At 34.0% G+C, this 16,688-nt stretch overlaps 1 protein-coding gene and 1 long non-coding RNA gene across 2 annotated transcripts in view; one reads left to right on the top strand and one right to left on the bottom strand.

Moving 5' to 3' along the window:
- LOC143916668 (uncharacterized) overlaps positions 1-16,688 on the bottom strand; it is a 265,871-nt gene that overhangs the window by 148,603 nt on the left and 100,580 nt on the right. The gene's annotated exons all lie outside the window — the stretch shown is intronic.
- Positions 1-16,688, top strand: part of LOC143916654 (semaphorin 5c-like) — a 188,783-nt gene that overhangs the window by 125,885 nt on the left and 46,210 nt on the right. The window contains exon 5 of the mRNA XM_077437850.1: positions 14,680-14,782. Within this exon, the coding sequence (XP_077293976.1) occupies positions 14,680-14,782 (103 nt within the window). The remainder of the gene's footprint in view (positions 1-14,679; positions 14,783-16,688) is intronic.

Here is a 16,688-nt window from a genome sequence, read left to right on the forward strand (position 1 = left end):
GACCGTCATCAACATCATCATCATCGCACCGGTCGCGTACGATACGCCATCCGAAATGGCGTAATAATACGCATTATGCACATGTGCTGCGGCGTCTTCGTAAATATGAAATTAAATTTGACCTTTTTTATTTTTAAACCAGTGATCTAAATATGTACCTACGTGTGTGCAGTGGAATAAATTGCAGTATAATTTCGGATGTGAAATCACATAGACAACGGAGTTTTTATTTTATTTACATGTCATACAATTCTTTTCGTTCATTTATTTCCTTTCACTGTAGCACGTAATCAATCGTATGTGCTTATATTTTTAATATTATTTTTTAAATTTTTGTTTGTTACTGATTCATTTATATTCTGCGCGCAAGATTGATTCTTTTTGTCATACATGTCGAATATCATTATTTTTTTAGGCTGTTTTTAACGACTTTCGTATGCTTAGTTTCAAGTTTGCTACGTGACGCGTTTCGTTTTTGTAACGTTTCGTTGATTTTTTTATAATTATGGTGATCAATTAAAGAGATTTACGATAAGGTGACCACACGTACTCTATCCGGAAGGACTTTGGTTCTTTTAGGCGTCGGTTCCGCTGTGTTAAATTCAAGAGAATTATATATTGCTTAATACTAAGAGGGCAAAGAACCCACATTTTCTAAATAGTACTTATTTTATTTTTATAAATCATATAAGTAGAAAATAGCTGGACTTCCATATTGCTTTTCATACTGTTAACTATTCCACAATGACGTGATTTGTGTACAGACATATATATGTACATATATATATATCTTTAATTACTTTGCCGTAGCTATATCTCAGCGATGACAAACTTATCTCCTAAAAAATACATGAGACTTTTGTTGACAACACATTACAATCAGCCGGGTGATCCTGTGTGGAATGGTAACTGTTTTTGAAGAAATCAAAATGTTTTTTAACAATGGGTTGAATGTGTTAAGAATTTTTTCTCAAAATTCTTAGAAATTAAATTGAGAATTTTGACCCTCGTATTGTCTGTAGCTTTGTTAGCTACGACAAATTTTATTGCCAGAAAACCCACAAGATTTATCTACCATCAAATATCTTCAGTGCCAAGCTTTACTCTCATCTGTTTCATGGTTTTGAAACAAAGAATATATGTATTCCAATATAAATGTATATAAAATTTATAGAAAATTAGCAACTTCTCATTAAACCAAATCCCATACAATTTTTAATACAGATTTTTTAGTTATATAAAAAAATTACATTACGATGAAGGTATGCCATTGGATTCAAATAACAAGTGTGGTAGAAATTTTTTTGACCTATTGTCAACTTTGCCAGGTCAGTAATAAGTCAAATTTCACCCTTCCAGAAGACGTGTTCGCTAATTTTTCAACCTCTGATAAGTAGGTACAAATATTTATTTTTATGCAAAAGTGACACTCGACAGCGGCACTTTGATAAATGAGACATGTGAAAGGCATTTTTGCAAAATCAATCTTACAAATGTACTTACTTACTGTACTACTTGATGTCTTCGAGAAATGCAGCATCACTTCTTCTTTTTCTTCGGCTTAGACGAGGACCTCACACGTTCTTCATTAAACGTATCTATCTCGCAGTACTCGTTTTAAGCCGCGCAAGTACCTACCTCAAGTTGACCGGTCTCGTTATTCGAAGTAAAAAATAAAATAAAATAGAGTCGAGACAAAATTAAACGTTTGTTCGAATGAAAGGCGTCCCCATATGTCGACGTCGCGCGTTATGAATTAAGGGCTAATAAATACACTATCAATCTTCTTGAAGTCCCTCGGAGGGATTGAGGCCCTCACGCACGCTGTGTTAATTACAGCCTGTTGCTCCGAAGGACGCTGCAAGGATCTTCGAGGAAATGATAAAAGAAACACTACGAGCTTAAGTGCCTGGTTTTTGTATGGATGGATGTTTGTATGTATGCATGTGTATTTTGGAGAGTTCAACGCGCGGGTCAGGTAAAAACCCGGCAGTAATCTGAGAGCGGGATCTGGTCTAGCCGCAAATCAGATACTGGACCTGAAAAAAATTGGATTATTCAATAGTATTATGCAGGGGTGCTTAAATATATTTCACTCATTTTTACAAGCTCTTTATTCGCTTCACTCTGTTACTAAGCTATCGCTAGTCAAGCATGAAAAAGTTTTATTATAACTGTTGACAATTTCATAATAATGCAATTGGAATTAAATATGGTATTTGGCCTGACTTTGAATTACATATAAGTTATATGTAATTCAAAGTCAGTATATGATTTAACCATTGAGTTCGATGTGTTAAGATCGACAGAAATAGCAATCTAATATATATGTAATTTAGAAAGAGACTTGGTATGTATGTATGTAACTATGTAAGGTTTAATGTATATAAGGTTTGGGTGGTAGAATTCGTGACGTTAAATTTAATAAAAAACTAAATGGATATTCAAATAAATTTAAATAAAATAAAACTATTCAAATAAATTTAATAAAATGTTTACTATTAGATTAGCCATGTTTAAGCAGTTTAAATTACAAATACCGAGCAAAGCCGGATAAAACCACTAGTATTAATTAAAATTGAGTACCTACTCCCATGTAAAATGTTATTTTTACTTACCTCTTCTTTTCCAAGATCGGATCGGGATCTCATTATCTAAGGGTTCTCCAGGAGAAAAGTTCATACACTGATCTGTTTCTTTCAGCCACTTTCATATATTATAAGTCATCTTTTGAAATAATTCAATCATCCAATACTTTAAAGTTCTGCCTACATTCCTTATTCAGTTAAAAAATCAATTTATCCCAATCTTATTTATTGGTGGTGTCTTCCCACATGATCCCATTTGAATGGTGGTACGAAATGTAGAGAAGAAATATTTTCAGAAGGTTGATAATTTATTGATCAATTTTATAAGAATTCAAAGACAAATATGATTCCTTCCGTAGAAGATGGCAAAATTTAAGTTGCTATTTATTTGCACATCCCTGGTCCAGTGTGTAGATCCTCTTATTGCATACGTCGCACATAAAAAAAATAATTTGATGGACAGCGCCCGTTTATGGATCGAGAATATCATTATTTTTTTTCATAATCATTATTTTGCTGATAATTTTTTTTTCATTAAATTTTTAATCGTTTTACTTATTGCTTGTTGCTGTGGATACTTATAAATCTTTGTAGTTGATAAAATATACAGTTCATAAATTTAGATATGTACATACATTGTTTGCTAAAAGGTCTTTAATAATAATAAACCGTTTGGTACATTCGTTTTTTGTAATAATACTTCGAATCCTTGACAGATTATTACCTACTAGTTTATAATTTGAACACTTGCAACACGTGGAATTAATCGTCTCAAAGTTGCACAACGAAAAGCATTGCCTAGTATTTAAAATACATTTTTTAATTCAAATTTGCTACACAACTATCAACGATCATTTTATTTTATTTCTTTCTGTCATTTTTAAATCCGGCGATTTATTTAAAACACTTGCGCGAGCACATGCTCATAAAATACTCCACAAGTTTCGATTTTCACAAATCTGATGTAGCCCATTGACGTTGCAATTTGTTTTTCGATTTCTTGCGTGACAATTTGCTCGTAGAAATCTTGTGACGATGAATAATTTATCTGCCAGCAGATTTTTTCCATGAAGAGAATTACATACTGTCATTTATGGACGATTTTATTAAATAATTGAACGAACGTTTTAACTTAACTCATTCAAGAGTTATATCAATTTGATTCCAAAAAAGTATTTGGCAAAATAATTTTTTCACTCATAATATCGCTCGTTACGAAAAATTTCGCAGTAAGCAACTTATAGCGCAATACTTCGCGAATGGCCTCCTTAACAAATAAAACACATATATACCAAGATCTGAACTGTGAACCTTTCAATCCACAACTACTGAGTTGACATTACTTAGATTAAATTTAATACCGTGCATTGTACATAGGCATATTGTTTTAAACATATTTGTCCATTGTCAGAGTGAATCCTGCAGCGAAGCTCGTGATCCACATTTCGTACGGATTGACACCGAGTGCAACTCGTGACGCGCGAAGGCTCTATTTGCCGTTCGTTTGCCACGAGGTTTCGCCGTTTCGACGAGATATGCCCTCTGAGTGACTCCAAGGGTCAGCCGAGAGTCCCTTCGACCAAATTGAATTTTAATTTCAATCTCTCATGGTTCCAACAGACACGTTTCATGCTCGGGGAAATGATAATGCATTTAGTTGCGGTTGTCTTTCCGCGTGCACTTCATATTTATTAACGTGTAGGTACTCGTTCGAACATACCTACATACTTTGTATGTATATGCGATATCATATAACTGCAGTATTAGACGTTCTTTGTTGCATAACCCTATTGTGTAGTACTGGAGTGCTTATCTGAACTGTTTCAGGCATGCAATATCACATAGTATGTACGTCCAAACATTCATACAGTGCTAATACTGTGGTCAAATATGATATAATGGCTTTTAAAATAGTCGCTTTAGTATAAAGTTGGGCATTCACGTTGAGACAAATCTCGTGTTGAGTTTATAGCTAGTAGAATTAAGTTTGTAGTAGATACATATCTACGTTACTACTGACCGGTGCGCTCCGTTTTACCAACTTGCAATATCTTGAGACTCGTTTTCTCAACTCTTCGTTTTACCAAGTTGCTTCAAAAAGAGCTTTTATGTTGTATACATAAATGTTTTTGTATGTAATATTTTTATTATACGAGACATATTGTGATGATTCATAGATTTTTAAGCTATTAACACATCTTTAAAATATCAAAAAAATAATTCTTACTATATTTTTTTAATAGTTTATCTCGTAAAATAAGTATTTCACTATGTAAAACATTATCGTACATGTGTTTTGTACATATATTTATTTATTTATTTGTATAGATAGTTTTGGACCATTGTGGCATTACAGGAAGAATCTAATGCGCCACAATGGCCTACATATATGTATGTATGTATACAATCTCGACGACGAAATATAGCGAAATAGTTGGGAAAACGAATCTTGAGATATTGCAAGTTGGTGGAACGAGTTAGACCCACTACAGAAATATTATACATACATATCTCTCGACTTCGTTTCTGAACATACATATGTATGTAGATATTTCGTCAAATGCAATTTTGACTTCATGTTGACACGCAGACTAAACTTCGCCATTCTATGTATACTCAGTGGTGTAGTACTAAATAAAAAAGTACCAGGTCGGTGTTGAATTTTTACGAATCCCCCCTCGCTTTTTTCGTTACTTAAAAAATATGTATCCTAATATTGGTAGATCGAATATTTATAAAAAATCAAACGCTCATTAACTTGAAAAGTCAATCAAAGTGGTCTGAATAAGGCTTATTATTTTTTGCAACATAATATAATATGCAGTTCTGAAAATTTTGTTAGATGATTCGATTTCGGCATCATTCAAAATGTCTATAATTTTTTCAAAGGGTCGTTGTTGGGCTGTTTTTAAAATATTTTCGGCACTCAAATGAGCATTTGAGTGAGGATACGGTTGTAGTCACCAAATATTAAAACGAGAGTCTGCTCACAATATTTGGTATACATTTTTTTAAATGAAATATAAGCAAAACTATTTTTTTATTGTACTCGAAAAACAATTTTTGTATCAAAGTACCAGGGCGGTGACCCGGCCCGACTACATCACTGTGTATACTAGTATATACTAATATTTAAAAAAAAAAAGTACTACTAAACTCTACACACTAAAGCCCAGAGGCGACTTTCCATCTACAGACATACCAAAAGACAAATCTCTCGACTTCTTTTCTGAGCATAGATATTTCGTCAAATGCAATTTTCACTACATATTGACACGCAGACGAAACTTCGCCATTATATACTAATATTTAAAAAAAAACTACTAAACACTACACACTACAAAGTCCATAGGTGGCTTTTCAGCTTCTTACTTTATGTAGTTCAACACTGTAAAAGTGTGGGGAGTGCAACGTTTTGTAACACCTTCGATCCAATTCGCTATTCCGTGCGTATATATGTTTTCACTTTAAATATGTACATATTTTTTGAATTTGAATTGTACTTACTGAACTTGTACCTAGATATGTATGGTTGGCTAAAAATTGACTATGCCAAAGTTTACATTGCAGTTACGTCCTTCTTCAATCAAACACATTAAGTCCGATCAATCAGCGCGTTTCGTGATACACACGATTCGAAGGACACAATCAACTCAATATGGGGGTGTTCGATGATGAACGGCGACAAGTTATATCCTTGTACGGTTAAGTCGACTTTCGTCAAATTTAGCCGTGGCGAAAAGGTCAGCGAGCTTTTCTGCACAATCAGAACAAGGCAATCTTCGAACTTATACATACTATACACCTACATATGTATGTACTGACCATCTATTATGATTACTGACCATTTTTCTACTTATCTAAATTTCAATTTTTTTCTGAAAAAGTAACCTAAGCAACGCCGGGCAGTTCGCTTAGTATACCTAGCTGAACCTGTAATACATTTAACAACCTATAAAGCACTCGTACATACATTTCTACCCACATTCTAAATCAATTCTACCTACTATATATGTATGTAGATACAAAGTCTATGTTTTGAATTATAACGGAAAATCCTAAAACAGTCTTTTAAAAGCCCCCATAAAGTCTAGTCATATTCTATCACGCATAAGTCTACATAGATAGAACCTCGGCATAAACGCAAGGTCGTCGTATAAAATTTCCATTTAAACGATGGCTCCAAGAAGACGGAGACGCACAATAAAATCACTAGCTCGAAAAAACACAGGCATACACGTGTGTATGTAATATCATATTATTTCTATGTATGTGTGTGGTTTATGTGAGTCCGCCTTTATTATATTGTATGTTATGCTTTATCTCGGCGTAGATTCGATACCGAGGACAGGACCGCCTACTAAGGGATCGCCTGTTATCCCTGACTTTTGACGTACGAACGTAAATATATACTTTATGTACTGATAGAGTCTACCCAAGTGTTGTTTATAAGTTGACAACGTGTCTATAACGACCCTTGATAGGAATCTTTAAAATATACATATATTACTTACATTGTATGAAAAGTATCTCTGTAGACCAGTTTACACTACACTTAATGAAGAGGAATGCTCTTAGTTAAAGCATCGGTGATATGATATCATACATTTGACTTTGGCAGGTTGGGAAGTATTGTTGAAAAACCTGAATTGCTATTATTTGATTCGATAATTGTTATATAAAAGTGGATTATGTTAAACAAAGACGATTATTTTAACACGATATAAATATTTTAGATCTCTCATAAATATATGTATGTACATACATATACTTGAATACACCATTGCAATACCCTGAATACGTAAGATTTGAAACGATAATTTTCGGGGAGAATCTCGAAAACCAAAAATTCTTCCATTTTTTTATTACAAGCAAAGTCCATAATGACGATTTGCGAACCTGGATTAGGAAAACCTACATACGTAAGATTTTGGATAGCTAAAAGGTAAAAAACAGAATAAGTTTTTGCGGCCTTAGTTTAGAAACCCTGTTTGCGTAATATTTCGTGGACCCCAATTAGAAAATCATAAAGGCACAAAGACTATCAAATAAGTTTATTCGCATTTCATGAAATTATTATGTAGATATGGCCGACAATTTCAATAGAGTAATTCTTTTCGAAAACGCATATAAAACTTTTTGAAAAAAACGATTTTGCACTCAACTGTCCGTGCGCTGAATAGTCCGTGCCCTGAATTGTCGCGCGCATTAGTTATCCATTTAAATGTCAATTTTAAATGAAAAAGGTTTAATTTGAAATGAAAACGGGTCAATTCGGAATTAAAAACCTGTATCAGTTTGTGATTTGAGTTCGGTTTATCGCAAGTTTTATACACTGAAGAATAGGACTGTCAACATCACTATTGCAAACAGTCTGGCTTTAAAATTATTTTTAACTGTTGTGATTAATTTAAATGCAAACAACTCTCGTAGATGTTATATAAAATGATCTATGTGTGTAATATTAACATGTTTTGTATAATGCTGACACAAACATACATATGTATCTATTATATTATATAATATGTAGTTCTGTTCTATTTAGTCATGTTTTAGTTTTTATTATTTTCTTTTCATTTGTTTGTTTCTATGTACTATTTTATGTAATTTGTAAAAATCTATAATTGGGCTCAGATGCTATTTTATTTCGTTACATTTATTCTTTATTTTTATGCATTTTGATTTTTTTATTTTTAAATGCTTTTTATTATTACGAAATTATGTTCACAATACATCTCATATCTATTTAATAGCTACTGATCTACTGATCATTTTCTATTTTACAATTTAATTTAATTTGGTTAGTAATCACAGTATTATATTATTCTAATGTTAATCTAAAGCATAATAGGAAAAAGAGCTCAAAAACCTATTAACAATCCTTATAAATGTTCATAATACATCTAATACATAATATTAATTAAAGACTCTCTAAAGTCGATGAGCTAAAGCAGATTGTGTTTAGGTAATCTGTGTTTATACCTGAAGGGTATAGACATTTTGTTGTTATCACCGAGACTCTTCACAAGTGTGTTAGTATGGTTAATTTTTATGCATTTCTACATCTTTTGTCTGTTGATTTTTCAATAAATAATTAGTTAACATCAAAAACATAAACAAAGTTGTACATATGTACATATGTAGGAACATACATAATGAAGCAAAAATCGTTCGCTTTGTGTCATTACGCGGTGAGTAGTAAGGGTTATTGTCGTGAAAATAAAACGTACAGATTGATGCAGTAGGCGTCGCATACCGTTCGGTCTTTTTCTTTTGATGATAAGTCGCTCTCGTGCACAATAAATCGTTTAATTTGCATATCGTCTCACTTTTTGAGCCGCTCTACACCCCCGCATCATCGGCCCCGTGGAAAAATCAACCGGTTCCATCCACAATCGCGTGTTTAACTTTTAAGGCTGTAAATCACACTCGGTTGACGCTGATTATTATATATGTACCTACATATATACGGCAGACGGGGTTGCTTTTAAACTTTTCATTTTGTCACCAAACTGATTATTTCACATTCACATGCATATCCTTATCAAACAATTTTATCGCACAGGCGAAATGCCCGGCATTGCTCTGGCGGGTGAAAGTTGAAACACAGTTGCTTTTTATTATTGTATGAGAGCCCTTTAACTCCGAACTCAGAGTATTATAAAAACCGTTTACGTCTTATGGCTAGATAGTACATAGATACGTATATTAAATTCTACAGACATTACTAACAAACTAACCAGTCGATTCTATGACAGAATCACTAATAACCATACTAACACACTCGTGAAGAGTCTCAGTGATTACAACAAAATATCTATACCCTTCAGGTATAAACACAGATTACCTAAACACAATCTGCTTTAGGTCATCGAATTTAGAGAGTCTTTAATTAATTTTATGTATTAGATTTATTATGAGCATTTATAAGAATATTGTAAATAGGTTTTTGAGCTCTTTTTCAAATTATGCTGTACATTGACATTATAATAATATAATACCTACTATAGATTACTAACCAAATTAAATTAAATTTTAAAATAGAAAATGATCAAGAAAATCAAAATATTAAATTCGGTGGTCCTAAATTGAAAATTGTGGATTTAAAAATGCAATTTTGTATATTTGTCGAACAATACCTATGTATTTTTCTCGATCTAGCCCTTCTTCTCCGTCCATCCACATTGCAGATCACCACCAACTTATTTTAAATTCACATCTCGTAACTTCACCCCACTATTAGCATTATTCATTCTGGATTATAGCGAAATTCTCAGGTTCGATCTGCGGGTGAATTCATCTCAAAGTCCATCCACGTGCTACCGCGCATAAGGACAACTCGTTCTCCTTGAGTCCTCTTTCTACGCATCAATCCTCTCGTTTTCAAGCGCGTCTCCTTTTTTGTCCCCTCGGGATTCTTCAGCGGCCATTCATGGCGGGTCCCCTGGTTCATTTATCGGTTAAGTGAATTAAACCCCACACGTACGGTAGCACACCATCTATGGCTTTCGCCCTGCTGGACCAGTTCTCGACAATGCGATCTGGTCATTCCTCAGCTTTTTTTCCACCGACTGTGGGGTCAATCCACTCGTACGAACGGACGTCTCTCTACCTTCCCTTATGTAACTCAAGAATGTCGTTCACTCTTGAAACATTTCCAGCAATGCCAATCTTGAACTTCTGCACGCCATTGTCGCGAATTAGACCGGCCCAATTTATCATTGGTAGATAAGAGACGTGTGCACCGTTCGATAGTCACGAAAACTGGTTGCTGTGATCTCTGGAGATTGATCGTTTGTAATTAAAGAAAGCTAAGTTTCGAAACCACTGCAGTGCCGAGCATTTGCTGGCAGATTCAAAGCCCTGGGGCTCAGATCTGAAAAAAACCTACAGTCGCAACAATATTTCAATTATATAATATACATACATACATATGTATGTATATTGATTGGGAATCTCTTAAAATATAGAGTAAAAGAATAAAAGAAAGTGCTAAATGTAGATTTCAATACACGATTGTATTATATGTAGATTCAATGTGCATCAAGTATGCTAAACATATAAATATTTACTAACATTTGCTTAATTATTATTAAGTGTCTATTGACATCTAGGAAGAGGTACAAATAGTTGTACAAATTAATGATATTAGTATGTAGTGGCAGTGCTTGAATGTATTCCAATAATCAGGATCAGTTTGGCTTTCTTTGATAGATTTAACGATTTCTATACTTTTTTGGTTAATTGTTAATGTTATTAGTTTTTTTTTATATAACAAGCCGCCACTGCCAATAATACATATGTATAATAGAAGAAAATAAAGAAGGACATTTAGGAATAAAGTTAATGAAAGTTTAAAAAAAACTAATAACATTAACGATTAACCAAAAGAGTAGAAAAATCATTGAATTTATTAAAGAAACCCAAAATGAAGTAAAATAAAATAAAAAGTATTGAGTCAATTGTAATAACAGATGGACTATGCGATACAATTGATAGAAAATAAACAAGGCTAAAGAAAGATTTAGGTTTTATGTTGACAATGAAATACATAATGATTTTATCGAACTATTGACACGATTTCATCCTTCTCAGGGCACCACACGTTTCTGACGATGAAGCCATTATTATAGTTCACATTACAGATAGATCCATGAGCAAGTTCATTGCTTTCTTTTTTTATTCGTTTGATTGATCCTGCGCTCTCCTCCGTAGCCAATTTGGAGATCCTGTCTCCCATTGTTATTGTTGTCGACTAAAAAGTTGAATTCATTGAGGTGTCGTTGACCACTTTTCGTCGCGGACAAAGGACAAATTCGACCCATGACAATGGAAGTGTACTCACGTATCGGAAACACAAGACATCCCCTCAATTATTTTAAACGAGCTAGAGATGTTATTCAATCGTTGTATGCTTATTTTATTCAACGTATTGTAATCCGTCAGTTTATCTCGGTATGTGTTCAATTTTTTAATGGTTAGAATTGTTCGATGAGTTTTATTTATTTATTTATTTTTCACTTCAGTTAAAACTTAAGCTGCCCATTTATTCAAAACATATTCAGCGTATAGATTAGTAAAACTTGAATTCATTTTTGAAAGCATTATCATATTTTTTAAGTATCAAAATGGATTTAAACTTCTATATACAATGTACATACATACATTGAATTTGATTTATTAATAAGGATGCATAATGAAATATGGGTCCATGGTCTCCAAATAATAGCGTTGAATAGGCATTAAGCCCGCCTCCGCTGCCATGTGGGAATGTTTTCATTTCGTCACACTTTTAACACAATAAATGAGAAGGCAATATTAAATCTAGGTTTATTTTTATGTATATGTTACAGTAAAAGTGTCAAGTCTCACAGATGTATATATTGTCTAGTATGTGAATACACACCAACTTTGGTTTTTAGGTAAAGCTTACAACGCTAAATTTCACAGATATGCTTACTAGACATGGTATGCACTGGCTAGTAAATTCATGCACATGCCGCTGTGCATTAGTAAATATTCTGATCAAAGACAGCTGATCAAAGTTTGACAGATAAGCTGGTTTCAAAGTTACTCTTTCAATGAATTTCATGCTCAAAAATTGAACCGATTCAAATACCCAATTTATTGTTGGATTGATAACAATAATTAATAAGATTCAATCTACTACATCCGTATTACCTACAATTTTAGTTTATGATAAAGTTATGTGGTTAAAGGTTATGTGAGATGACACCTCTAGTGTACACTATTACTAGATGATTTTGACGATGCATATACATACTAGAAAATGTATACATCAGTCAACTTTACACTCATACTGTAACATATACATATATATAAAATTGAAACTCCAGTTGATTAATATCAACTGATTGCTTGCAGGCAGCTTTTAATTAATTCTAATTGATAATGTTCGTAAGTTTAATTTGATTTGGAAGTAATTCAAATTTTTTAGAACACGACTCACACCGAAAGGCATTATTAGGAGCAAATTTAATTTGAAATTAATTTCCAAAGCAGTGCGACATTGACCGGAAATTAGTTATAAATATACACCAGAATTCAAATTGATTACAACGGAATTAACACACGTTCTTGCTATAGAATTCAGTTCACTGTTGCTTCTATATTCTAAATCAAAAACAAGTGGCATAATTTAGAAGTAGGTAATATTTCCTTTATTAATAAAGCCATTTCCTTTAATGTTCGTTAACACTAATACCACCCACCTTACATATATTTATTTTAATTGAGCGTATCACCATTTGTACCCAAGCCCACCTTTGAGTCTGAAGATCCCAATTCTTCGCATCCACTTCTAATTTAGAGATGACAGCTCGCATTCCTCTTACACACATAAAAAACTTGATTGATCAATAATCAACTACACTTAGACTATCATAACGGTGTAATGACTAGAGAGATCGTAACAAAAAATGTCGCGATCTGATCAATTAGTCGATTGTTGATCAAACGAACTGTTCCGACCTGCTTCGGAGCAAAAAAAATATGGCAGTGACTTGTCAGTTGTCAGATGTGTTAAACCTTTATCTCGCAATAGGATCAATCGTGTTTTGTAATTGGTATACCTCTGTCGCACCACGTGCTATGCAATTTTCGGAGTTTACGACGCAAAATTGCGCGAATCGCATCCCGTGCGTTCTTAACCGTTTACAATCCTGTCAATGCTGTTGTTAATGTGGTTTTATTAATTCCGAAATGGTCGGGTGCTTATTGTTGCCTCCCGTCGATATAATAAATGTCACAACTTTAAGATACGGTGGCTGTGTGTGTCTGATAAGAATATAAGTCGGCAAGTCACGACTTTTCACTCGTAAAAGTCTCAACCGGATTCGATTTATTCATGCTGCGGAAACTGTGTTTGATTTAAGGGCCGAATTCCCGTGGAACAGCACTATGGGGAGTCAGAAATTAATAAAAGTAATCAATGATTAATCTTACACGAAAACGTTTTTAGAATTACTTCGGTGACCCATTTGTAATAGTTACGTATTCAAAATGTATATAAAGCTGTGTTTTTGTATGTCTGGTCTGTTCTAAATGTATTTTACCGGGACGAACTTTTAAAAATTTACCGTTAAACTTAAATACGCTAAATTTCTAAACACTTGTAATTGCATACTGCAATCTGAACTGGGGTTTTATTTATAATTTGAGACATCTCATTCATATTTAATATAACCAACAGAATAGACTATTGGTTCGCATACAATGCTTTGAACAAAGTGGTCACGGGATCAAATCCCACTGGTTTCTGCTGACCAGACCTTGGATTTGTGACTCCAGGTCGATCGTTTCCTATCAGAGTTTGTCAATTTATCTGATTATCATTGAAACGGTTCCAACAAATTGTGCAACCTTACCCATTTTCTCGCAAATCTCGAGTTTTCAGCAATCTCAAATTTCGCTGAATTGTATAAAATGTCGCGAGTTTACAAATTTGACCATAGATGTCTCTGTGAATGTTAATTGATATGTATTTACTTCATATAATAATACTTGTATCAAATGTACAATGTTTCTGGCTAGGAAGGCGCATTGGGGTTACCTATTAGGCCTTCCAGGCATAAATTAATAATAATAATAATAATATTTCATATTCAACTGCTTGCCGGTCGTTAATTTATGTGGATAATTAATATGGATACCATAACTAGACTTCGACATTGACTTAGTGCTATTTAAATAACAATAGACCTCTCCATTAGTTACCAAAATAAGAGAGCAAAAATCATGGTTCACAATAGTGAACCATTTTTTTGCAAAAAACATGTTCCCAACACCGATCTTTGACCATAACACTTATACTGCGACTCATACTCGGAATATAATTTCTTTTCTCAAAACGATTTGATTCGACTTTAATTTCGACTACATCTCCAAATTCTTATTATCCGCTTTTTAAGATATAATGGTAGAAGTTCTTGATGGAGTATTGAGATTCCGATTATGTATAAAGCTTGATATTGATGCGTATACATTTTTATTGTTTTATATAATGCCTTTAAGATAACACCATTTTGTATCAATAACATTCATACTTAAAATTCATATTTCTTCTTTACAGATCTTATGTCTTACGGCAGTGACAGATTCACAGACAACGGAGTCACATCATTCGGCAAGATACTATTCGACGTAGCCAGAGATCAACTTTTCGTAGGAGCCAAGTAAGATTTTTTTACAACACAACCTTGAATAGTTCAAATCTACATAAAATCAAGCAACCGATAAGAATTATAACCCCATCTTATAATATGTGAACACATTGATTAATCGAACAACAGACGTCCGATTGTTTCATTATTCAAAAGCCGACATTTAATCCGTACGTTGTTTAACCTCGTCGAATTAGCATAAGACAAACTGATGATTATTTATTAAATACGTATTTATAAACAATAAATGGCATTATTTGTTCTCGTCGATCCGTGCGTACGTATTCGTACGTACGGACAGACCTCTATTATGCCGACGAGAGCTTTGTCGGCCGCGAAAGTTCTCGTGCCCGAGTGATCTCGAGAATTCTCGTCTCGGTAATTACGCACGCGTGTACCGTGATCGTCGACTTCGTGTGTGTCAGATTAGAAGAAAGCTCGTGCGGGTCGTGAACTTTCCACTTGAGCGATCCCTTTAAATGCGGAAATTCGCGTCGATGGGCTTGAAACCGAAGGTCGCGCGCGCTGCTGCGATCCGACCGCAGTGTGTTAACGTAATAGCTCTTGAAGCTCTTGAAGCTCTTGAAGAAAAGAGCCCACCCTAGTCGCCGGACAGATAGAGATGTCATCACTAGACTTAGGCGGCCAGGATGCTTTCACCCACAAAAAATGGTTCACTATTATTAATTACTTTTTTCCTAGAAATTTTGCTCCAGCTTTGTAATTTGCTCTCTTTCCTGGAAAATAGCCCTAAAACTCCCATTTTTTGTTCCAAAAGCACGCTCCACCGCCGAATACTACTAATGAGGCGTTCTATTGTCATTTGCAAAAACATTAGCGACTCGCCGCCATTTAGTCATTATTAGTCACCGGAGCCTGAGGGGGCCGTGTATTGTTCAAAGGTTGTAAATGCATTGTTAAAGGTTTGCCGAACAATGGATAGCACTGTAACTATCCTACCTCTAGTCATTATATAGGGCGGATATAAGGCACATACATCGTGCGGATGATCAGTAGGGCAATGGAACAAAAACAATACACGTTTCAACCGTGCAAGAAAGCAATAAAAAATGCAATGCAAAGAATGCAAGAGAGCAATAAAAAAGATTTTTACGAAGTCATCAATAGCCTTGACGCCTCAAAAGCAAATTGCCCTAATGACCATCCGATGTTTAGTGATCGTAATATTATTCATGTGTGATTTTTTTGAACGCTGGCGCTTCAGAACACAATCTAATCTTGGATTTATTACAATTGGTCGAGTTTTTCCCATATATACTACATATGTACATATTTTTAATATTTTACCACGATGCCATTATGGGTTTTACCCTTGAGTGACACGTTTGATATTAAACTTATATACTTATATAAATTTTAAATCGTATTCAAATAGTGGTAACAAATATTAGATAATGTGGTGTTTGCCAATGTGATGAGGAACTGTTTCAAAAATTAAATCAGATAAATTAGCAAACTCTGATAGTAAACGATCGATTTGGAGTCACAAATATTCAAACCTGACCAGCAGCACTGCAGAAATACTCCGGATGAATTCTCTTCAATCAAGGTCAACCCAGAGCTCAAACGCCAACACCGAACTATACTGCTAGCTAAAATATCATATCAATATGTACATATGTAGATGCTTAATCATTACAAAACTTTACAAAACAAATCTCCCGTCTTAAACAGCTACTTAAATTGTGTTTGGGGGAGGGGGAGATTGAATTCCAAAAAAGGATGCACAGATTCTGAACCTTCTTAATTTTATATATTTTATTTGTTTATTATACACGTATTTACATTGAAGAAACTCGATCGCATCCGCCTCTTCACTATCTAATTAATTCGCACGGGTGTCTTCCTACGTTTCCCAAATAGCGTATCGGCTAATTTATCACCGGTCGTATAACTA

The sequence above is a fragment of the Arctopsyche grandis genome, chromosome 9, assembly GCF_051622035.1.
Source record: "Arctopsyche grandis isolate Sample6627 chromosome 9, ASM5162203v2, whole genome shotgun sequence".
NCBI classification, from domain to species: Eukaryota; Metazoa; Arthropoda; class Insecta; order Trichoptera; family Hydropsychidae; genus Arctopsyche; species Arctopsyche grandis.